The sequence below is a fragment of the Pseudopodoces humilis genome, chromosome 11, assembly GCF_049639895.1.
Source record: "Pseudopodoces humilis isolate 2021_Gansu_Grassland_sample_001 chromosome 11, ASM4963989v1, whole genome shotgun sequence".
In the NCBI taxonomy this organism is placed as follows: domain Eukaryota; kingdom Metazoa; phylum Chordata; class Aves; order Passeriformes; family Paridae; genus Pseudopodoces; species Pseudopodoces humilis.
In genome coordinates, this window is record NC_142210.1 from 8,722,694 (window position 1) to 8,748,133 (window position 25,440).

Consider the following 25,440-nt stretch of genomic DNA (forward strand, 5'->3'; position numbering starts at 1 on the left):
GTCATCCTCAAAGGAGGAAAGAAACCTAACTGGGAAGTGGGATAGATGACTCCAGTCTCATAATTTTAAAAGCCTCCTGTCAAGATAAGGTCTGTGCAGAGCCTGATCTAAATCCCACAGAATTCCAGAGGGAAGTAAATAATTTCTGTACTTACTTGCAGTGCTGCTGTCTATCATTTGCAGGAGCTTGGGGTTGGAAAGTGCATTTTTGCCCCGGATTATTGGTAATGTTTGAGATCTGTGGTGCTTGTGGCCATCATGACTTGAAGTAGAATGCATCCTGCAATTGAAAGGTACCATTAAGAATAGAAAAAAAGAATAAATACTGAACAAATGGAACAAATAAAAAAAGCATCAGCTTAAATTACTGGCTGATGTTTAGAAAACTCTCTTTGGGTGAAGAATAACTGACGTAAGTTCTGTTACCTCAGAATGTAAGAAAAATATATCATGTTCAAGAAAGAAATAATACAGTTTTTATGAGGTGAAAGAAATGATGACAAACTGACAATGACAGTAAAAATACATGTGTGCATATTCATGTGTTCTTTTAATCCTCTTTGATGCTGACAAATTCATCATTAATTTATAATGAGAAGCTTAGAACAAAAATACCAATGATTATTATAATTTTTGAAAGGATTTTATATTTGTAACTAGTGTAGAATTTAGGAAGATTTAACATCTCAAAATTCAGGTGACTTAAAAATGCACTTCCTGTTTATTTATTTTAAAAATGTAATTTCATAAATTTACATGATTAAAATAATTCTAGGACAGAATTACTCCCTGAACATAACACACTAACCAACAGCTTGTAAGTCAAGCCAAAGAGACTCAACTTTTTTACAGTTTAAAGTTCTGGGACCTCTGAAATTTGTTACATGTTTTGTCAACCTCTTTTCAGTCAATGCTGTGACAGAGTATGAGGGCTGGAGGATGGCAGGCCAGGCTGAGGGTTTGTGGAGTTAGAATTCAATGTGCCATTACCATTGTGAGAGCAGCCCTGATGCCTGGCCAGAGGAGTTCGAACCTTTAAGAGTTCCATTATTCTGGGTGGCCTGGACAAACTTGAAAGCAGCTGCAATTTTCCTGTTAGGAGAAAGAGAAAATAAGTGTTGATCTGTTATGAAATGTAACATCGAATTTGGCATGTCCCTGAAGAGTAAATGCAGGCCTGACAAAACCTGCCGTGGAGCAAGAGCTGGTGCATCTGATGACCTTTAATTTTAACACTGCAAGACATACAGACAAGTTCACAGCAGCAATATAAAATTAAAAATGAAACATCAGCTGACCTGAAGTGTGTGTTCCACATTTCACAGCTGAACATGACCTCACATTTTTTCAGAGAGGCAGGAGATTTCTTTTTATTGCTGTGAAACAATTATCTATGCCCATTAGAACTATTCTTTCCATGACATAGACGGAAATACAGTGTTCAAAGTTCCCTTGTTTGGCACATGCACAGAAATGTGGTCAAGAATGGCCCCAGTATTTTGGGTTATAAATAAAATAATGATTACTACATGATGCAATTAATCCTTTAAAGCAGGTATGTACCAGATATGCAGAACATCACAGTAACATCATTTGCATAAAAGTGTGTATGAAGCATACATTGGCTTCAGTTCCACAAAGAGATTCTTTCAAGAGAAAATTGATGGATATGCTGTTAATCTCATTTAAGTATAATAAATGCCATAATATTTAAATACTGCAACACTGAGTCTGTAACTACAGAATTACCTGACAATATTGCGTTTTCCTAGATATCTGAAGTTTTGCAGACAAACCCTGAAAGATAAAACAATACATTTTATGCCTATTAATGGCTTGTACTTATAAAAACAATGCTGAATCTTAGTGCCTCAGTGAGACCCATGGCACATGCACCTGCTAGTAGGCAAAAAGAATAGAATGCAGCAGTTCCCAGCCAAGGACACACGAGGTGTGGCAGCACTTTGCACACCCATGTTCTCTTTCTCCACAGTTGAAGATTCCTGTCTGGTGAGATGGCAAAGACAAAAACCTGGCTGCAAAAGCATTGCTTCTTCAACAGCTGAAGGTAAATAACTCTCATATCAACTACAAGATGGTGAGGAAATTCCAAAACCAGCTACCTGCTGGATTCTGCAGTCATGCATAGATTGGATTGAGCAAACCACCCTGGGGATGTGAAAAGTAGGTCATCCCACATTACGTGACTTTTCTTATGGCTGGGAAGTTTTGAGGAGCTAAATATTTTTCTAAAGGAAGAACAGAATCTCAACACCAAAAGCGAAACTAATATGAAAATCTCTTTTAGGAGGAAAACTCAAAGCATTATGACCCTTGTTCATGGAAATTACAACATATTGAAGGATATGTATCTTATTAATAACGTTTCATTGTGACTTTGGAAGACTGTAGTGAAATAATTTAAGATACAAGAGCTATCTCAGACTATTCCAATAGACAGACAAACCCAAAGAGGAATTGTTTGCAGCCAGCACTTTGGAATATTCAACACAAAATACAAACAACCACAAAGTAAACTTACTCTAAAATGCTGAAAAAGTCTGTTATTTCTGAGAAGGGTGCTCGCAACCAGTAGGAAATCAGTGCATCTAAGGGGAGATATTAAAATATATTATGTATCCATTACAGGGAATTAAACTTAGAAAGCCCATAAAATACACTGATAATTATTCTAATTTAATGTTCACTTGGATTCAGCATTCACAGTATTTTACAGCAACATAAGCATTAGTGAGTGCAGAGTGTTTACCTTCTGAAATTGTTTTCATAATGTGAAGGAAGCACATAAGAAGGCTCCTAGTTTCAGCTTGATCCAGCTTGTCAAAACGAAGAGTTGACCCAATCAAAGACAAAGGTCTCATGATCTGTTGAGGGGACAGCAAAGGACCTCATTAAGTGCAGTGATGGACTCCCACCTCTAGCAAGCATTTTCAACATTTGCACATGTACCTTTTCACACGTGTCAGTTCTCTCACTGTTTTTTTCATTGGTACTTGGGTTAGATTCAAGACTTGCTAAGGAAGCTCTGGAGTCAGCATGGTTTGCTGCAGAGATAGCTATTGATGAAAAGGCTGTAAATGAAAGTCATAGCAAACATGCTAAACTAAAACATTTATGGATACAAAAACTAACAAAAAAATAAAAAGGAGAACTTAAAATGTGTCACATGCTGGATTGAGACAAGTGCTTTGAACTTCCAATAGCAAAGCTATTGATGGGTATGTTTAGTACTGAAAACATGCAACAAGTTGAAGTACCATGATTCAGTTTGCCATTTTTCATGGCATTAAGATGGCCTGTTGCATTCTGTAAGAACTGACCGAAAGACACAAAAATCAGTGGAAAGATGCCTGAATTCATTTCCCTGAATTTTGAAATGGGGTTTGGAGGTAGTGAACAAAATAAGTTGTGTTTTTACTTTTCCATTAAGCCCGGAAAAATGGTGACTATTGCCTCCATAAGATAGCAGGAGTTTTTAGGAGAAACCTTGGAACTATTTTTATGTCAGGCAGAGTCTATAAGAATGAACTCAGGCAAAGGGATTTCTTAGAGCCTGAATACTGGCATCATTCCAAAGCAGGAGAGTAAGTGAAGCAGTGGAAGTAGAACAGCTTCACAAAAGAAAGTCAATCCAAAGACACCCAAAGGGAAGAGAAACATTGCATACCATGTTTCCCCGGATATGGTATAAAAAATGTTAATGATATCCTCCATGAACTCTAAGCAGAAAGCACAATGGATTGAGATACACACAAATCTGCCTGTGTCTGTTCAATCTGTTGTTTGTACCTGCAATAGAGTTCAGAACATCTTTGGAAAAGGAGGTGTCCACAGAGTTGGCATGTTTCATTGCTGTCTGGCTCTGAAACCCTCCAGCTGTGCTCAGGTCATCCCTGGATCCCTGTATTTGAAAGAAACAGAACCAGCTCCAGCAGGTGATATCGCTCATAACTTGGATAATGACAGCACACCTAGGAGGTTTTTCTAAGACTCTGAGTTTGAGAACCTACTTTCAGCTGTTCTAACATGACAGCCTTAAAGGATGAAAACTATGCTGAAAAGTTACCTGCAATATGAGACTCTCTCACAGTGGAAGCTGTAAAGAACTGGTCAAGTCTAACTAGTGTTAGACTTGTTTCTGAAATATTAACACAGCACTGGGAAAGGAACACTAATTGCTATTAGCAATGCACAAATGAAATGGGCTCATTTGCTGGAAGGACTGAAAAACACAACACCCCTGCAGAAATCTGCTTCTAGTTTTTAAAGCAGTATGGTTAAAATGTATCTTCTATGAAACAAACATATTTCTCCAGATACGCAGTTTATACAGATACTTTCTGTGGCAGTAAAGCTGTTTAATGATGTTTCTGTACCACTTCCCTCCTTCAGTTACTTGTATGCATTCCTGGTATAGCTCATGGTCCCTCAGTTGTACCATCTTTGGGTACACAAAGTAATCCTGCAAAGACTCTGTGGCCAGTGGGAGGTTTTCTTTACATCACTGTGTCCCCTCCTGCCTGAGGACACGTCCTCAGACCCCAGCCTCTGGCAGAGGTACTGGACACATTGTCTGGGGCTCCAGATCTCTAACCCTGAACCTCCAGCCCTGGGACAGCAGTGTCCTGGGTCTGTTCCAGATCCCCATTCTGTTCCTTGACAGTACAGACTCCCAGGGCTCTTCAGGTTCTCCGCAAATAGGGACCTTCCAAATTAAACTTTGCAGATGCAAATATATCAGCAATTTCAGAACTATTCTGCTACTTGATTGGTGACCAGCAAAAACTCGGACCTCTTCCCACTGGCTCAGACTGGCTCACTTTGATCATTTCAGTGCTCCAAAAAAAGTACATGAATTACCTGATTGGAAGTATTGATATTGAAGAGGAACATATCTTTCATGTAAATCCTTGGCATATTGTCCAAAAGCATTCCATAGAGTGGCATATACAGGTTTGCTATTTGTGCTTGTTTTGCCTAAAAATAAAAGATACAAGATAATCCTCAAGAAACTAATAAATACATACCAGTGGCTAAGGAAGGTTCATGTCTGTTTGGGTACTGTACGAACAAGTAAATGAAAAAGAACAAACAGTTTCTTTACCGGCTCTGCGTATCGATCATCAAAGGAATGCTTGGCCATCAGGTTTTTAAGCACAGCCAGAGCCAAGTGCCTGATATCCTGGTCTTCTTGCAAGGCAAAGCCAACCTCTCGCAGCAGGACTCCAATTAGGAAATGCTTACGGCAAAATTCATTAGTCAGTGTGTACTCTGGAATGTCTTGGAATAGAATGGACAAGAATGTTTAAATTAATATATAGGTGACATACATCCTCCCTCCCCCCTTTCATTTTCCAAATGCTCAATCAGACCTTGATTTCCTGGTCTGACTGCCTCATTCTCCTCCTCCTCCAATTCTCAGAATGAACTAATCTAATATTATTATCTCTTGAAATCATGCAGTTTTTACTATTTAGTAATAAAAGATGATTTGTATACATGTTCCCACATGAGAATCTCAACTTATATAGCTCATTAGACTATTACCTTCTTAGAGGCACAAAGTTCAAATTGTTGTTCCCATATTCTAAGCTAGTAGAGTTGTAAAATACAGAGGTTGAGATCAATTCCACTTCTGAAAATGATAAATTAACTTTTGTCTAAGATTTGCCACAATGCATTGCATGCCAAAAGTGGCAGTGGTCAAAGTAAAATTCTGCTCACTTACGCAGTCACATCGCTCATACCTGATGTTCGATATTCCTGTGCTGACTCTGAGGGCGTCACAGTGTCTTCATTTTTCATAAACATAAGAAAATGGGAAAAATAATGCATTTTAAAATTATTTGCAAGAAAATATTTGCTCACTTTTCAAAAAATTTGATGCAAATTTGAACTAAACAGCTTCTACTGTTAAAAGAAGTGCCGAGTGTCAAAAACTGAATTCATTTTTTGATGCTGAAAAATGAGACAAGAGCCCACTGTTTGAGCTTCTCCCTATTCCTGCGGTACCTGTTGAAATCCTTTCCTAGTTCACCACCTCCCAAGGCTGCTGCAGTAGCCTTACTGATTTAGTAAATGTCATCACAAAAATTCCAGGTAAAACTTCCAGTGAAAAGTTTCCACCTCCCACCACCTAACTGAGCTGCCAGATAATTGCATTTATTTATAGGCATACTGAAATTAAGTTATTTTTATCACACTGCTTAAGTACCGCACCTGAAAAGCTGTTTGGGGCTTTTGAGCCTGATGGCTCTTGAGAGAGTTATTTATTATCTGCTCTTTGAACCTCCCAACAACTCAGTGCTGTAAAGAAATCCCCCTGAGAGGGGCCTTACCAGGAATGTTTGAAGACCTTATGGGCAGGCACAGAGGGATAAAGTGCTCATGGTGACAGACTTCTTGAAGAAAGTCAAATTTGAACTGGTGTAAAGTCTGAAAATCACAACAGGCAACAGTTCAGTTCACATTAAAACAGGGAAAATGGTGAGACAGAGCTCCATTACTACTTATCTCTACCTCAAACTTCACGCTCACACTCAACAACAAAACTTTAGAGCTTGTTACACCAAGATGCACAAACAATAAACATGTGGTTTTCATCTCTGTTATCAAAGGAACTTGCCACACACAAACAAGCCTTTTGTATTTTTAAACTGTGATTGTTCATTGAAGATGTAGTGATGAACCTAAGCTTGATCCAAACTAAATATTTATTGTATCCTTAAAGATACACTGGGTCTTTTGATGACATATACTATAGCATTGCATTATAGTTATTATATCAAGCATCTTCTCCAGTCCACAGAAATTTTGAACCATCACAGTTATTATGATGTTTGTGTTTTTTCAATAAAGTTTCAGCCACACAGGTCACACACAGAGCTTACTGACAGTAGCAAAAACTGCCTCTGTTGATACCAATGAGTTCTACCCCCAAGGGATATGGGCAATATATAGTTTTGGTATTATTTCTTTAATATCTCCCTTCAAAGAAGCCATTTTTGGAGCCTTGCACCTACCTCAAGAATTTATCATTCTTTCTGTAATGATGTGACATTGAGATACAAAGATAATGCACCATTTCCAGCAACACATCTTTATTTCCATTGTCTCATCTCATTGTTCTCAGTGGTCAAAGCAGCCATCCTCAGTCATTCAGCAGCAGGATTACTCTGAATGCCCTAACACTAGAAAGCACTTATAAAAGTATTTTAATTTGCACTAAAATTGAATGGTAGCATTTCTGCTGCCACCATCAGGCTGGGATACCTAGAACATGCACTTTTCTGAGACTGCTGCGTAGGGGATGGTAGGGAATTTTCCCCTAAAATGTTTTATTGCACTGTAGTACCTCTTCAGGAAAACAGGACGTTAACTGTACATGCTAATGGCAACTAAAGAAGTGAAGCATCTGAAATGTGTTTCCCAAGAGGAACTGTGACATTTAGAGGGAGCACAGCAATGAACTGATTTCTAATGAGGTATTTCAACTTTTGAATAAATGTTTTTCTAAAAAAAAATTTAAATGTCAAAATATGGAATACCATAAGGGATATTTCTGTGGAAGAGTAATTATGTTGCTTCATCATCCAGACTTACAATAAATTCAAAGTGCACTGCTACAGACTGATACGCCCACAAAATATTCAGGCAACAATATACACTGTTAAATTTTCTGAAAAGACAGGTCAGATGAAGTATCTTTTTTTTTTTGATACATAAATAATCCAATTAAAGAGGAAAAAAACACACAAAAAGAAATCTTGCAGCACATTTAGAAGACTTTTGCTTAGGCATTGGACTGAAATGAAAATGATGGAAGGCCTCCCTCTCCTTGAGGTCAGAAATCTCTGATTTTATTTTGTGACTATTGTTTCCAAGTGCCACAAAGCCTGCTCTAGCTGCACATCTGTCACAACTCCACAGTGAATCCGCTCCCACACACGCTGGCAGATGGATCTGGAGGGATGCTGGCAAAGTTCACACACTTACTGCCAAGAAGGTGCAAAGTACTGCTCTGCACACTGATTAATCTCAGGCTTTTCCACTGACCATTAATGGGCTTTTTTAATTAAACATCCGTCTCTGTGGTTGAATGTATTTAGGGAAGTTTGAAATGTGGAAACAGTTTTCAGATTGCATAACATTATTTACAGAATTACAGACTTCAGGCTATGACATTAATAACAGAGACTCCATTCTACAGCTGTTCCGGAGATGACGTGAAAGACTCGAGTTCAGAATGAAGTTGATTTTAGGAAAAAGCAAAGCAGACCTGGAGTAATCTCATTCTTTAGCTACAAATGCATATATTACCAGTAAAGAATTATAAAAAAGTTAATGAACAAAAGCTTTGTGAGCTTTTTGGGGAAGGATGAATCATTCAAAGTGTATATCTTGACTGAATTATGTTACTATATATATGTGTATATATATATATATATATATATATATATATATATATATATATATATATATATATATGCTCATAAACTCTGGCATGGAAGAGAAAAAGCCTGTGACTCATCCTGCTGGATGAAGAGCAAAGGAGTCATGCTGAATAATTTGGGGACCTCTTGCTGTTTAAAATTTATTGTTCAAACTATATCAGTGACTATTGCAGGTATTATAGAAAAAATTCAGGCTGCATGGAATTTTCCTCATAGCCACCTTAAACTAATTTGGAGCAGATTTGCCTCCTTGCATCATCAATGAGGTAAGAGCATGGCATTCACACAAAGTAAAGATGTTACAGTCTCACTTGAGTTTACACAGTGATAACTTTTTCATATGTTCTTACTTCTCCTCAAAGAAAATTACTGCCAATTACTGATGATATTTATAGACAAGTGTACTTTCAAAGAATTAAAGCTTAAATCCAGTCTTTTGGATTCTTTGGTCTGAGCAGTCTGTGCAGAATCTGCTCTTGCAGGTCTCACTGAATAGCTGTTTGAACATGGCTATTTACTCCTAGAGAAGGGAGCACATGGAGTAAACCCAGGAAGTTTAAATCCATATTTACCCTAAATGTTTTCATTGACTTGAGTTCTGAGCATGGTGAAGTGATGGAATCATAGTTTCAATATAAAAAATACTCTGCTAGTCAGCCAGTTTAGAAAAAACCAGACACAAACAAATAAATCAGAGCCATACCTTGCTATCTCCAGCTCCAAACATACTTATATAGTTGTTGACCATCCTGAACACAAATCCACGATCCATAAAGGTAAAACAGCGCTAAGAAAGAGGGAAAAAAGAATAATATTTATAGGAAAAAAACTCCATTATATGGCCTCAGTTACCTGATCACTTTGTGTCACCTGTACACTGGGATCATGTGCACAGATAAGTCTTAGGCAGGTCAAGGAACATCAGGGACTTGGTGAGTCTCCCTTGATTTTTATGTTTATTTTCAGTAATAATGAATTAATTCAAACTTTTCATTTTCACTGTGTCTGCAACCTGAAGTAATCACCACAGTGCACACTCAAGAAAGCTTCTCTAATGGCAGTCACTCCTGTATGGCAGCACTGCATCCACCCCTGGAGCTGGCAGGTGATGGGAGCTGAGCTGAGCATCTCCCTCAGGGACAGGGCAGGACTGGTGAGGAACAATCCAGCCACAATGCTCACTGTCTGAGCTATGTTCTCTCTCTGGGACACAGTGTGACACTGCACTGCTTCATGGTGAGAACACAGCTCTTCCTGACTGGTGGGGCTAAATTTTGACAGAAGGTGTGATGGGTTTGAGGGCCTTGGTTCTGCAGTTACTGACATGTTTTCCTTGCAGAGTCAGCCTACAGGGTAGAGAATGCAATCCTGAATTCCCTCCTTCTCTGTGGTTCCTGAACTCTGCAAAACTAGCAAAGCTTCTGCTACACACATTCAAACATGATTCCTTGATTAGGAACTATCTAATCATTAGGAACTATTAATCCACCCACAGTCATTCAGAATTACAGAATTTGAAAGAAGAGTATCAGCTCAAGTCTAACTGAAGTAGCATTCCTTATGTTTTACCCATTTGAATATAATGTAAGAATCTGCAAAACTTAAAAACTTTGACTCTTTAAGAGCATAGACAGAAATGAATTACAATTCCATTAGAGCAGATTTACATGAAATGTTTTAATCCTCAAAGACCAAAGGCAATAGAAAACTGAACAATCAGTTACTGATGAACTTGGAAATTGAGTCATCATCCACTCAGAACTGGTTTTACTCCCTTTGACTAGACTAGACTAGTCTGGAGTTTGTATTAAATGTGGGGAAACAAGTGCATGTGCTGTAAAAACAAAACACCTCACCTTGAGAAATTTGGCAGTGCTGTAGTTTGCATTCCTGGCTTCCTCAAGAGCATCTTTGTACTTCCAAACAACATGGTCTGCTAAAACCATAACAAGTGTGTCCAGCTCGGTTTGAAATGATTCTGGAAACCTCTGAGTTCGAGAAACCTAAGCAGGGAATAGACCACCAACTTAAGAGTGCATGATGTTGCACATCAAACATTCAGGCCAAGAATAAAGACAATAACCACAAGCCATTCAACATAGAAGAAAAATATTCCTAGAGCTCCATAGATCCATTCTGATTACAAACCCCAAAGAGAAGAATCTGGTCCATATGAAAGTGGGAAATATATCTTCAAACTATCCTCAATCTGTCTTTGTACAATCAAGAACAAGTTTGAGCCTAGCTGGTAAGTAAATGTTTTTGCAGGTCAACCAAATATTTTACCAAGTATCACAGGATCTATTTTATTGGCCAGTCAAGAGGTGAAGTATATTCAAGTGTATTTGCTAGGATTCTGCATTTTATATTTACCCTATGTGATTCTGTGTATAAACTTACCTTTGTTTTATTTGTATCAACCAAGTGCTGAGCCATTGATTTTAAGATGACTGCAAAGAAGAACCAGGAATGCTGTTCAAAAGAAGGAAAAGAGTGAGTGAATAATGGTTACCAGATAAACACCTTTTGATGCATTACCATTCCTTACAGATAGATCACACCATGTTAAACACTATGTGACAAATAAATTAAAAAATCTAAGTGCCATGTATTTGAGTAACACTGGATCATGTTCTTAAGAGAGGTGAGGCCATCTCAGGCATTTTGTCACTGTGGCTTTTTGCAATTAGGAGCCTCCAAGCACCACCCCTACAAACTTTCCATTCCTCCAGAGCACCATCTTCATGGTTTGCTTGCAGGGAACTGGCAGGAAGGTGTGATGCAGAGAACCTCAGAGAATAACCTGCCTTGTGAGTTCCATCAGATGGGTAATTTGGCACAGAGTAAGATGGTACTTGAACAGAGAGGTTCTTCAAATACCATTAAAAATATGAAAAGATACAATACAGATTAGTATCTCAAGATGTGAAGCAAATACACTCCAATAGCTTATACATTGAAAAATAACCCAAACCACCCCACACCAAACCCAACCACAAGCACTTTTTTGTGGCTCAGGATTTCTGCAGGTTTTCTGCTTTTTTTCAGACTATTTTTTACTAATAGCTCAATAAAGAAAATCAGAACTGGCTCATTTTAAGCAGGTGAACACATTTTTGCCTCTGGGAAGTCCTGGGCTGGACTGGGTAGCTCTTGTACCATAACCCAGAGGCTCAGGGACGGACCTTGCAGATGTATGAATTTCATACAGATCAATATTTTTCCTGCATCTTCTGACTTAAAAATTAAAACAGAGTATCCTAAAAGTAATTGCCCACATCATACTGTGTAAGAACTGGGTCTCAGGTTCTGACTGAGCTGTGACAGACAGGAGGAATTTTATTATGCAAACCACAGCATCTTGAGGTACGTTTTATGCTGAGAACCTGCATCAGCTCTGCTAATTCTGTGTGTTGAATCACTGCAGGATGTGATTTGCACAAGGGTCATACAGGGAAAAGGAAGAGGAGAAAGAGATAAGTGAGTTTCAGGCAGAAAACCAGTAGTACAACTACAGATTTGCTAATTCAAGCTATCATTCACCTTTAAAACCTGTTTCACAGTTACTTGTTCATTTGACTTCAGCAGACCAGTCATGTTCTTGGACAGCTCCTCATGGACAGTTCTTTCATCAAATGATTTGGTCCTGAACACGTACTGAAGAAACAAAAATCAAAATTTTCAAAATGTGCATTAAAACAAATACAAAAAAAGCATCAGTAGGAGACGATAAATTATTTGTGTACCACTAACAGCTGACAGTCTTCGCTGCCAAAAGATCTTGACTGAACAATCCAGCCACATAAAGTTTAATTTCCCTGGCAGTAATGGCACAACACTGCTCCCCTACAAAACCTCAGTTTTAAACACAGCTTCCTGTTGATTTCAGATTAATGTGAATCAAGAGGAAATTCTGCTTAAAATCAGTGCTATGATATACTTTTCAATAGATGATAGGATCCTGACACTTCCAAACTTCCAAGCAGAGGAAGTGTGGAGGGCTTTCCACCCACCTAGTCCAGGTCACCTTTCACCTGCTCCTTCCTTCCTGTGGCAACAGCTACTCAGAGCTGGCAAGACCTCTTCATCCTGAAAGGTGTGGAGCACCCACTGCAGCTGACTGACGGGCAAAACTTGCAGATACTGAGCCCTCAGGGGAGGAATTCACCTACCAAGCTGCTAGGAACTCATAAACCCACCATGAGTATTCAACAATTTAAGCTAACGATTTGGTACCACTGTACCTTCCCTACAGCAAGAGCTCTGACAGGGCATCAGTTGGGATCAAAAATCTTTTCGATATCACCAGGCTGGCAAAAGAAACAAATATATCTTGAAAACAGATTATTAATATTCAGCTTTGTTTCCACAGCAGATGCCATAAGCTTCTCCCTGTGCAGTCTGGCACTTCTGGGTCCAGTTATTTAAGTCAGTGTAATTTCATATTATTGCTGCATTGTGAATCACAATTCTCTACTTACTTATTCCCAAAACAGCATTTGTAAAGTAGGTATTTGGAAAACAAAGAGATTACCAGCTAGTGGGTTTTGACTGCTGCTGGAAATGAGAAAACAGACCAAATGGACTTATGGTGTGACTTAATGATCACCTGTAATTTCAAAGGTTATTAGCTGGCATGTAGTAGATATCTACTGCAATTTTGAAAAGTTATTGAGTAGAAGAGGTTTTAATACCCATTTAATTAACTACATTTACATGCTACATAGGTTATTTATTTTGGAGCCTGAAGAGCTCTGCTGGACCTCAGCAGAATTCTTCTGTGCTTAAATTGGGGTACTCGAGACTGAAACTGAACTATGCAGAGGCTGAGGTGCATGACCTCTAAACACACACACTCAAAGTAGGAAAGTAAATCCATGCCATGCAAATATCAATCAACAGTTGTCAACACTGAAATTAAAATGTTTTCCCATTTAGCAGCCTAACTCCCATCATGTTTTCATATTTCTACTCATGAACATGCTGAAGTCTCCAGTTTATCGGGAATGTGCTTGCTTTCACTTCATTCCTAAAGTGAAACACCTCCCTCCAGGCTTACGTCACAAATACTACTCATCATCCACAAATGAGATGTACTTTATGAGAGCTACTTGTTGCACAGTGAAGCAGGATGTCATTACAGACAGCACTCCACACAATTGTCTGTCTCTCACAGGTTCTTTCCATGACTGTGGGGGATCTCTCATTGCTGTCATGATCTCCATTAGCTCTGCCACCACTGACCAGAGCAAGACAAGAGACAAAGTGATGGCAATATCTCCTTCAACTCTTTGAATAACCTTCAATTCTCCACTATTCTGCTCTTTGAAATACACAGATAGGTCAGCAAAGACAACAGTCAAAGGTATTACAACTTTGTCACTATTGATTCATCAAGCATGAGTAGAACAAAAATTATCATCCCTCTCCACTGCAATTAAGAGAGGGTAAAGAACAAAGGCAAGGGAAGGGAATAATAAGTGAAACAGCCTTAATGGGGCTCACTTGTCTATGGATGCTTCTGTCCATGCCAGTAGCTGCAGTTAATTTGTGCTTCTGATTAAAACCACTGCTTCATAAAACTCTCAGTTTATCAAGCTGTTGCCCAAGTGTATTGATGATGAGACAGCTGCTGGCCAACAGTATTACTTGTACTCATTTAATGGATTTAAAGAATCAAAAAAGGCTGAAGAAGTAGGGAAAAGTCACAGAATCTGAATTCCACAGATAAGAAAATAATTTATGTAGAACAGCACAAGCAAAAAAAAGGGATCTTGAGACTAAAATAGTGATTTTTTAATCAAAAGTTTAGTTACAAAGCTACAGCTTCCTAAGAGACATGAAGCCATCTGGCAACCACGAGTAGCACCCAGAAGTACCTTGTTCATAAAAATTGCTACTTGTGGATCTTTTTCAAGGGAGTGACAGGAAAGGGATTCAAAGGGAGGGCAACCCTGTACCTGTATAACAGAGATGGCCAGATATTTTATAGTGATAAATCTCATCACAGTCAAGTGGAGTGCTGCAGACTGAAACCAGCATCAAATGTCTCTCACTGGTATCCATCTAGCTGAAGTTTCACAAGCTTTTACATTATCTCCCCCTTCCCTTCTCTCAAACCCTGCACAGTGGGAAATTCTCAGTTTAGCATAATTTCACAAAGACTGACACTAACTCTACACTCCTAAAAGCTCAGTGGTTTTTGCACCAGGTTTTGGTTCTAAAATATAAATTCTAGACATCAGCTGAATGCATTGTGGCTTCTCCCTCCTGTGCTTGCTCAACTTCTATGAAAAAACAAAGCTGCAGTAGCAGAGACCTGAGCAGCTGCTTGTCCTCAACAGAAGAGTTTTAAAATTTCTTAACCAGGATCTCTCAGTGGCAGAAAGTTATGATGCAAATGCAGAAAAAGCTACAAACAAGTACAATTAAGAGTAAACAGGAAGAAATCCCACAAAACCACCAAGCCTAATCCATCTCTCCACAAATATTAGCATTCAAATACTGGCCATACCATCACGTAAGAATTGATGCAGTTGTCTAGTTGTTCTTCATGGCACTTGGCAACAATGTTGGTAAGTACTCTGCAAGATAAAAGAACAAAACTTTGAGCTATTTTGTGTCATAAGGCAGAGAAAGTCTACCTGATACACTGTCCTGTTCTTGTAAGCTCTTGTAAACAGTGCATGAGAGATGTGATCCAAATGATGAATAACGTGCAAAATCTGTCCAGTGGGAAAAGCCAGTCATTTCTTGGGCTTTCCACTTGTTTGGATTGTGCTGTTACATATGCATTTTCTTAACATTGTACCCAGTGTTAAGGATAGTAACTGCACTGTAACCATAACAAGAGGAAATATTAACTAACTGAACTTTATGCAGGCCTTGGATACTTAGGGATAACAAAAATTAGAATACTTTACTGAAACAGACAGAGCACCTTTCTCCAGGAATGCTACTTGCTAAGCTCTCTCAGTTCTTTGTAACTGTGCAAATTCCCTGATACTTTGCTTATGCTGGCACAACTCATCAAAGAGCAGCACAAGGCTGGTCTGCAGCCCGAGCAGGTCCCTCTGCAGCCGTGTCTGCTCACACCCTTCACTCAGCCCCAGCACAGCACCCTCAGTACTGCACAGCAGGGACTGGCTGGACACTCAGAGAGACCACGGGCAAGCTCAGGGATCAGCAACAGGGAAGAAAATTGCCAGGATCACACCAGCACCCACTGTAAAACCTCAGCTCCTACAAACTGAGAATTTAACTGTGTGAAGCTGAGAATTGCAGCAAAGTTTTCTCTTCAGTTTGTAGGACCATCTTTGTTTGAGAACACCCTGCTCATTTTTTCAGGATACTTAATATAGAAAAGACTCTGCTACTTTATAATCTTATTTTTATGTTAAAGAATTCAGGGATATGCATAGTAACAGTATGACTAAAATAGATTAATAATATGCCTGACTGTGGTCCACATACCAGTACTCCTTTTAACTAGCTTGGTGATTTGAGTGACTTCTGCCAATTCTTATCATTGGATCAAAAAGCTTTCTAAGTCCTTTAAGTATTTTAAATTGATCTCATTTCTTGCTGTTAGTAGGAGAAGTAAAACTTGCAGCAAAACACAAAAGCTGTGACAGAATTCGCTGTGCCAGTTCTGATCTTTTAACCTTCGTTATGATTTGAAACTGAAATGAGTTCTGGCAAAAATGTGACAGAGAAATGATGGCATGACTGGGCCCCTGGACAAGTAAATAACCATGGATATAAAAGGAATAATGTTTTCTTCACAACACATAAGCCAATCCATGCTCTCATTCTGTTGTTATTGCTTTCAGTAAGTTCAACACAAGCTGCTTTAAGCTATTCACAGTGTGTATATATAGGACACGTCAATGAATGGCACACACAGCAGACATGCATATTCCCACTGGCATCAGCTCTGCCAGCACAAAAGACAAGATGCCTCATATGCAAGAAAAACACTGAGAATCCTTCTTGTATTCCTTTTTTTTTTGTTTTTTTTGGTTTTGTTTTTTTTTTGTTTGGGCCAGGTGTGTGTACAGTCAAAATTTGAAGCATGGAAAAAAAAAAACCAACATCCTACCATTTTTCTACCTAATCATTAAAACTGTATTTTAAACAGCTGCTTCTTCTACAGCATTTTTCCAGTCAGTTAACTCATGCTGAAATTCTACCCTGGGACACAATTCATCATTTTCTCTAGACCTAACATCAGTTGATTTGCTGGCCACAAAGGTGTCCCTAACAAAGGTCTGCTGGACTCTTTCTCTTTAAAAATGGTGTGCAGTGATGAAATCACACACACTGATGAGGAAAGGATCTTTTAATCCCAGTACCTAGCTGTGGTAAAACTGGACTTTGCCCTGAAAAATGCCATGATCCTTTGATAAAGCATATTGAAACTCTAGCTCTCCAAGGCCAAGATGGGGAACTCTGCTTCTTTGTTCCTTTAAGTTTCCCTAAATAATTGTTCTTCAGGAATGAATTCTGAAGCACAATCTCTGTAAGGAAAGAAAAAATACTGACAGCAGATCAGTCTAACAGGCTTGCAGAGGACAGTTGTAAGTTTTTCCTACTAGTAGTATTGTAGTCCCCATGTTTAGCTGCTGGACGAAGTACAACAAAAACATCACTATGGCCACAAGTAAATGCAGCACAACTTTCTGCCCTCCTGCAGAGACCAATAATAATAATCTCACCAGTATTTTTTTTCCAGCTGCCCTGATTAAAAACATCAATAAAGACAATTTCATTATGCAAGGGGGGAGAGACTCAGCAAATCATTGCAGTTGTTTGCCTGCTCTCTGGAAAATACTTCTATTGCTTTTCAGTTATTGCTGATATATTCTAATTAAAATATGCCCCTGCACGGTGTGACCTGGTTGTTTGCACTGGATGCAGCAAGATGACGAGCTCTTCCTGTGCTGAACTCCACATCCTCAGAAACAAAACATAAAAAACAGAAACACAAAAACGTAAACCAAAGTTGAAACCCAGCTTTGTCAGGAAAAGTTTAGCTGCACTTAGCTTTTCCTAGGATTGTCTCAGGGCAGACAGACATGTCCACCACGGTCAGTGATTTCCAGCCCCATGATACCAACACTCTTCCATGTGTTATTTGCAGAGCCCAGTGCTAAGGGGAAGAAGCATTCTCCCCTGCTGAAGTCTAAATGTCATGGAGCAGCTACAACTGGACTAAGACCTGCATTTGTGCTCCTGAGTGAGTTCTGCACATCACACAGGAGTTATCCAGGTACCTGGTCACAGCTGTTGTAACTTCATCGTCACTGTTCTGCACCAAAACCCAGAAGAGTTGGTTCAGGACTACAGGAAGAAAATTCATAATCACATGGATCTTCTCAATCCTCAACAAATTCTGTAAGGGAGGTAAGAAAGTGAGAGACTTTCAATACAAGTAATGGAAGCTGACAGGTGCCATGCAGCTTGGCTGCTTCAGCAGGTAAAATGCAGTGCAGCCACTGGTGTAACAGCAGGAGAACAGATCAACTAAAGAAAGAACTGGTTCCCCATGAAGCTTGTTTTAAATATGACCATCAACATGACTGCAGGTATTGTCCAAATTTCAGAATTGCAGTATTTTGTGCTATACCGACTTAAGGGCAAAAAAAAAAAACAAAGAAGAGAAACCCAAACCAATTTTTATATTTCACTAAGGATACTATCTAAGGGCAATAAAAGAATTCAACTATTTTCAAAATATGTGTTTGCTAGTATTTTTAGGAAAACTCTTCTTTTTTTTTTTATGCAGAGATCTGATAAACTCAACTTGTTGTGGCTTAAATACTTTTGTTAAAAGCACAGCGGTAAAAATTTGTATTAACATGCTAACCTGATATTTTATTATTTTCTCTAATCAAGAAAGGTACTGAGCTTTTAATAAAAAGCAAACAAACTCCTTTGCATTTCTCCTATTTATTTCAGGTCTTTCCAAATCATTCCAGAACTTCTAACAAAGGTACTAGCAATTTATAAATAAAAGCAAAATACCCTGGGGAAGATTACTTATTCTCTGGTTATATTGTATAGTTGACTCCTTGTTGCATACAACACTGTCTCTGTTTTCCAATAAATTCACTGGAATATTTTAAAAGGTAAACTACAAAGAGCAGATAAAGAATGGTGGAATTGCTGTGAAAACTAGACCACAAGTAGACTATGCAATTCTGGTGGTTTAGACAACCAGCTTACTGTCCAGAAAGTTGTAAAGCTTTTATGGATTCCTAAACTTTACCTGCTATGCTCAGTGGCTTTCCAAAAATTAATTAAGGACTTAATTCTGTAGAAGTATTAGCTCTAAATAACACTGATGCTTTGATTTGTGAACACACACCTTAACTTCTTTAAATCAAGACTATTTGAAAACAAAGCCACTCTTTTCAGGTCTGCAGGTAAACCTGCATCTACAAACAAAAATAGTGGCCATCCTTATGGGTTTGTCCAGAGAAGTACCATGTTTTATTGGAACTTATTCTTTGCTTACTAAAGAAAAAATCTCTCCCCAAGCAGCTTGTATCTGATTAAGGTACATTCATACAGGAAAACATCACCAGTGAAGGAAAGGGGGAAAGCACCTACATGGTGGTGACATTTAAACCCCCAAACACCTGCTGGATTTTACAGAGTGGTAAAAGGAAATATAATAAATGTCATATGTATGATGCTTCAGTCAGTTCAGAGATGGAACAGAGTCACATCTGCCTTCCGTTTTCTTGCTTATCTGTCTGGTAATGCTCCACAAGCCTAGAGCACAGCAAGAACTCTGGATTTCAGCACTCAGGAACAGATAAAGAATTAGGGCTTTACATTTACCTGCTGCTCTTCTAATTTGCTTGTCATACTCCTCCCTTCTCACAGTTTTTGACTTCTACTGAATACAGACACATTTAATGCAGCTCTTGCCTCATCTTTGTAGATGCTCTTTCTGGTCTCAGAACTTGACAGGCAACAAGCACCCTTGATTTATACACACCAAACACCCTGAGCAGCCCTTTGAACAGCATCCAGGTTTTTAGAGGAGGTAAGAACAGAAGTTATTTAAGGCAAGAGAGGATTATCAGGAATACTGCAGCTCTATAGGCCACAGCTCCCTGCCCCAGACATTACTGGAGCAACATTCCCTTATCCCCTAATGGGATCTGAGCCTGGGCATGGGCTGGATTAGCAGAGCTGCTGGGGCAGATGCAGCCCTGCTCTGGATGAGAAGAGATGGGAGGCAGCTGGTGACCAGAAGTGCATCTGTCACATCGAGTCCATCTGTCTGGAGCTGTCACAGACCCTCTGCCTCCTGGTAAACCTGTGCCATGGTGGGGGATGAGCTGAGAGAAACCCTAAATACAGTTGTATAGTTCAGATTGTGTTGCAGGTTACTTTACCTTACAAGAACTGATAAAGTTTGAGGTAGGAGTCTGAGACAGATCCTTTTCCCTTTCCTGGCACTGATGGAAAAAGTTATTCAGGTATGGATCCTAAAATAGGAAATAATCCCATTAATGTATATTATAGATGATTAGAATTTAGTGCCAGAAATTGGTTACAGCAATCACCAGTGACACCCATGAACACACTTGGTCCCCACCATCTCCTACTGGAGTCACAGAAAGAAAATCAATTTATTGAGTCCAACCCATTGGCCAGCACAGCTTGCTAAATTCCAGTTGCTTTGACAAATCCTTTTTCACTGCCCTGAGTGATTAATTTTTTTCCTCATAACCTGAGGGGTTTCAAAGGCCAGACTTTTTTCTTTTCTTCCTCGTGCTTATAAATTATTTTCTTGCTGTTTAAACTGATATTCTAAAATTTTTCTATTGGTATTACTTTAAACTATTTTTATTTTTCCTTGAATTGTGTATCCTTAAAGTATGTATTCCATCACTGGCATCTTGCTCTTCTGCATTGAAATAATCTTTAAGTGTTATAGAAACAAATTCATGCACGATATTAAAACCCCTTTCAGACATTCTCTGACACTTTTTGTGTACAAGCAGGTCGCAGAGCTGAGAGGAATGTTGGCTTACCTGAGTATTTACTGTTGATACAACGAAAGTAGAGACTTTGAAAAGTGGTTTCCCACTGTCTACCCATTTTATATCACTGCCAATCTGCTGTTAAAACAAACAAACAAATAAAAAATGTTCCACCTATTTCCTACTTATTCAAGCTTGCATCAAATTTTCAGTGCAGAGCTTTGCACTTGAGTGCATGAACTGCACTGGCTGCTGTGCTTTCAATCACCATCACCGCAGCACAAACCCACTTTTCAGCACAACACCAATGCTACCCTTCAAGGGACCAGATCCTGCCCCACCCTGTCCTCATGACAATAGCAAAACAAACACAAGGAGGCAGAAATAATCCAAGCTGGACTGGATCAGCAGGAAAATATGATATCGCATCACAAAACTGGAGAATGAATCATGATTGTGGATCACATCAGCTGGAGAACGAATGTCATATGGCCTGAGTTTGTGAAAAGAGTTCTTTTTGACCATTCTGATTCACAATTTGAGGAGTTATAACACTGTAGAATACATAAAATACACTTTTTCCATATACACCTATGAATCTGAAACGTAGGACACTCAGTTTAGTGCTGCATATATTAGTTCCTATAGTCAGTGATAAGCAAGTGAATATAAGTGACTAGTTACCATTTACTCCCCAGCAAATGCAAATAGAAATCTGATCTCATGAAAAACAGCTGCAAATGAATGTTCTGTGCCATTTGAGTAGCATGGAGGTGTGAATGAATGGATACCTTTGTGCTGGCTGGCTCCTGAAGGCTCAGGTAGTTGGGGGGCAGGCTGCTGGCCACTGGCACGTGGTGCTCCTGGGAAGCCAACTGGGCGTCTTTCAACAAAGGGAGCCAGGCAAACCCCACTGTGCACAACAAATAAATGGCACTCTTTGGAAAAACAAGCTTCTAAAGTTTAAAGGAAGACAATAACATCCAGCCAAAAACTTTGCAATCCTTATTTGAATGTACATAATGTAAATTTATAATTGAAAGTAATTCTACTACAGGTACCTGGTGTTTCCAGAGCCTCTTTCTTTTTGGCATTAGCTTTTGCATTTATGTCACAGGTGACATGATAAAATGAAAACAGAATGTGGTGTTTCTTATGGAGTTGAGTGGGAAGTTCAATTTTCACCTGAAATGTAAAATGTTACACCTCACTTTAGTTTAAAAATCAATCAAACCAGGCATCAGAGATGGGCTAAATGAGTGACATCGCTCTACACACAGGTCTAAGTGTGGCCTGCCTCTCTTGGGTAATGTTTGCCTCATGGTAAGAAATGCTCTTTTAAGGACTATTTATGATGATCATCTATCACTTTTACCTAAAACAGCTTTTTTCCACTTTGTCTTGTGGAGGAATATTTTCATTAATGATGAAAGAACATACGATGAAAGAGGAAAGAACTAAAAAGTGGTGGACTCTGCTTAGAAGTGATCACCCGCACTTTTGCAGCCATAAATAGCCAGCCCCATGCTCATATTTTCAGGATGACCAAACTAAACTAAAACTAAAATGACATCTCTGCTACTGCTCATCTTAATTTTATGGCAAAGACCAAGTAATAAATGCTGAAGTGAAAATAAACTTTTATTTATAATTTCATGCCATCCATGAAATCCTACATACTGGTTTTCAGGTATTATTAGTCTACTTGAATAAACATACAAACTAATCAGAGCATGTTACCATGAGAACAAATAAAAATTACCTTTTGCTCTTATGAGCTGTGAAAAAATTTATTCAGGCTAATCCTATGCTAAAGTAAGGGTTAGAAATCATTGATAAATGCTTCCAGGGTTAAATCAGCTTATGGGTAAGAACCTGATACCATAAACACAGATATAAAATGGGCAGACAACTTTCTTTTTTATATCTTACATTCTTTTAAGTTCTGCATTTGCTTTACTAGGGACATTTAGGACAGGTGCACACCTCTTCCAGCCAAATTGGCTATTCACATCTGAATTCAGCTTCTCATTCAGGTTCAAAGCAATCTCCCCAAACCAAGTGGCTCGCTAGCATCACTTTCAGATGTGTTAAACCCCAAAACACATCTTGTAAAGGATTAGCAAGGAGTTCAAAATATCTGAAAATGTAATGCTTAAATTCCACCTCAGTTCCTAAACAGGAATCTTAAAACTGATGCTTCACATGTAGTTGTACATTATCTGCTGATCTTGCCTCAGCAATTTTATCAAACTAAATTTTTACTGAAAAAGGAAATTTTACCGACTATGAGAACAGTTTGGAAAATGCTGGCTATAAACTCTTTGCTGTTTGCCAGTCTTATCACTACATGAAAAGAAGAAGTGGAAAATCCAGAACAGGCACTTGACATTCACAAGCCATCAAACACACCAGTCACTGATAGGGTGAAATTAAGTTCACCTGCAGGAAGCCTGGGGAATCAACACTTGGTGTTGGTGAAACATAGAGATGCACATGTGAGTAACATTTGGCAAAGGCCACCATATGAAATACTCTATAGCTGCATCCCCAAAAGCAGCAGCTAAAGGACTTGCTGCAGCCACCACATGTCACTGTACATTCTGTTCAGACCACTGGATCAACAAAAATGCCCCGATGCAAATCTTGTATGCCAGAGGGGGATTTGTTCTGACACTTGGCTCCACAATTCATCATGATGTTTACTGTTTCCATTAAATTCAGAGATGCAGCTGGACCCTTAATGTAATCCAGACATGCATTTTAGAGAGCTCCACTGTTCCTAATTAATTCTACAGCATCTTAACTGTACTTAGAACATCTTACAAAAGGTACGATGCACTGAGTTGATTTAAGAAGAGAAAACAAAACGTGAGACTGCATCAGTCCACATAGCACAGCCCTTCCAGATACACAAGCAACAGCAACAGAAGCGTTCTGTACAGATATTTTTCTGTCTCATTGGCAAACATGTGGGATTGGCAGATATTTAATGAAAAAAAAAGCAGACTGACCTCATCATAGAAATCAGGATTCTGGGAATGATGTAGCACAGCAGTGTAGGCTGAGGTTGTAAATAAGGGTCCACCTGGCTTCCCATAAATACACTGATAAAAGTAACATGTTTTCATTACATTGGGAAATTCTGCTAAAGATACTAGTATTGGTATATCTAAAATGTATGTACATTTAAAACAATTATCATGAAAAATTGATCATTACTTTATCAAATATTAAAAGAAATGTTTTAAGTGTTCAAACCTGGATTTTTTTATACACACTTCCAGTAAAAGTCCATTGATTCTGTGAAAATTACCCTTTGCTCAATTAAGCAATGCAGACTCCTTAGACTTTTTCCTTGCTGTTATCAATTTGAGAGTTTTCTGTAAAAAGCTTTACAAAAACTATTTCACTTTTATGCAGTTCAATACACAATACAGTGCTTCTACTGACTTTCCAATGTTACAAAAGCTGTTAATCTCTTTTCTGGCAGGGTCCTGTCTGGGCGCTCTTGATTACTGAGTAGTGGCAGTTTTATTTATTGCTGGGAAAACTAGACCACAGTCAGACTATGCAACAGCCCTTGGGCAATGGCAAAGTTAAGAATTAAGTCTCAGGTCCTTCTAATTTTGTGCCTCACCCTTTTCAATCAAGTCTCCTGAGCACAATGAGAAATGTAGGATAAATGATAAATTCTAGAAAAAACAAGCTGCGCTGTAAAACGTATAATATTCTTTAATATTATCTCCTTTTCCTCCACCAGTCAGAACTGCAAAATGGAATCACTGTGATCTGCTGGGATCTAACAGAACCACAGAGCAATATCAGAGGGATGTATGACAACATCCACTCTTGAATTGTTCTGGTTCAGTATCATCCTTATTCCTGTATTTTACAAGTAGTGTTCTCAGAAACAGCACCCTCTGAATATGTTCCTCTTGCAGCTCACCTTGAGTGGCTTTGCTCCTTCTCCATCAGAGCTTTTGAACTCAATGCACACTGTTATATTCCGAGCCTGGAGAGACAGGAGCATATTAAAGCTGAGATCAGAAATGGGTACCCATAAAAACTCAGGTAAACTATAGAGCTGGAATAAGGCCTTTTCAGAATCCAAGAGAAACACACAGATGGTATATCAATATTTATAAATGCCTGTAAGTCTCACCAGAAATAAAATTTCCTAGAAATATGCAAAATGCGAGCCAGGCCTCAAAGTGACTGTGAAGAAGTAGAATATTAAGTGACCAGGACTTACCTGTATCTTGTCCTTAATTAGTTTTCAACCACCATGGAAACACAAGTGGTACCGGGTTTAATTAAAGAATTACAAACATTATCTTGATTAATTTTATCTGCACATGGTATGTCAATAATATAAAGCCCTTAAGAAAATTGTGAAGATTTTTATATATAATGAAATATATTATTTAATAATTTTAAGGTAATTACCGCATTATGTCTCTTTGAATCACTGTTACAACTTAAAATTAACCCACAGATTCATTAAAATTGTACCAGTTTTATGACTGCAAAAGCTGAAAAAAAATGAAGAGCCAACTCAAGTGACATCACCATTTTTCTCTCATTTATATAAGTTCTTGATTCCTAAAAAAGCTCATGCAGGCCACTACTACCCCATGCTGGCCTCAATCAGTCACATTCTGTACCTTGTTGAAATGTTTTTGGCTGTCATACTTGAGGTGCTTTGGATAGATGTATATTTGGTTCTTGTACACCCTGTAAGGTCGAGAATATTTTGTTGATTCCTGCACAAACTCCTCAACTTCCACTGTAGGTTGATGCTCCTTTACATTATGGAATGGCTTGATTGGAATAAAGGATGAAGTCACACAGTCTTCAAAAGAAAAGAAAAGAGATCCATCATACATTGTGTTTGCTTTTACTGTCTCACTACTAAAAATAAGTAATATTGAGATGGAACATACAAAACCCTACCTTAACTT

General features: G+C 38.6%; 1 protein-coding gene across 10 annotated transcripts in view; it reads right to left on the bottom strand.

Annotated features, from left to right (window-relative positions):
- Positions 1 to 25,440, bottom strand: part of DOCK10 (dedicator of cytokinesis 10) — a 140,453-nt gene that overhangs the window by 23,079 nt on the left and 91,934 nt on the right. For 7 of the 10 annotated variants that reach the window (XM_088060798.1, XM_088060796.1, XM_088060799.1 and 4 more), the window contains 24 exons: positions 25,144 to 25,331; positions 24,426 to 24,491; positions 23,491 to 23,583; positions 21,538 to 21,661; positions 21,268 to 21,389; positions 20,528 to 20,614; positions 19,886 to 19,978; positions 17,750 to 17,868; positions 14,989 to 15,058; positions 12,018 to 12,131; positions 10,875 to 10,946; positions 10,331 to 10,477; positions 9,178 to 9,261; positions 6,360 to 6,456; positions 5,769 to 5,813; positions 5,126 to 5,301; positions 4,882 to 4,998; positions 3,811 to 3,922; positions 2,971 to 3,092; positions 2,771 to 2,885; positions 2,543 to 2,609; positions 1,750 to 1,797; positions 991 to 1,092; positions 156 to 280 (listed from right to left, as the gene is read on the bottom strand). In XM_088060798.1, the coding sequence (XP_087916924.1) occupies positions 156 to 280; positions 991 to 1,092; positions 1,750 to 1,797; positions 2,543 to 2,609; positions 2,771 to 2,885; positions 2,971 to 3,092; positions 3,811 to 3,922; positions 4,882 to 4,998; positions 5,126 to 5,301; positions 5,769 to 5,813; positions 6,360 to 6,456; positions 9,178 to 9,261; positions 10,331 to 10,477; positions 10,875 to 10,946; positions 12,018 to 12,131; positions 14,989 to 15,058; positions 17,750 to 17,868; positions 19,886 to 19,978; positions 20,528 to 20,614; positions 21,268 to 21,389; positions 21,538 to 21,661; positions 23,491 to 23,583; positions 24,426 to 24,491; positions 25,144 to 25,331 (2,505 nt within the window). The remainder of the gene's footprint in view (positions 1 to 155; positions 281 to 990; positions 1,093 to 1,749; positions 1,798 to 2,542; positions 2,610 to 2,770; positions 2,886 to 2,970; positions 3,093 to 3,810; positions 3,923 to 4,881; positions 4,999 to 5,125; positions 5,302 to 5,768; positions 5,814 to 6,359; positions 6,457 to 9,177; positions 9,262 to 10,330; positions 10,478 to 10,874; positions 10,947 to 12,017; positions 12,132 to 14,988; positions 15,059 to 17,749; positions 17,869 to 19,885; positions 19,979 to 20,527; positions 20,615 to 21,267; positions 21,390 to 21,537; positions 21,662 to 23,490; positions 23,584 to 24,425; positions 24,492 to 25,143; positions 25,332 to 25,440) is intronic. The other 3 variants (XM_088060792.1, XM_088060794.1, XM_088060793.1) reach the window with 3 other exon arrangements.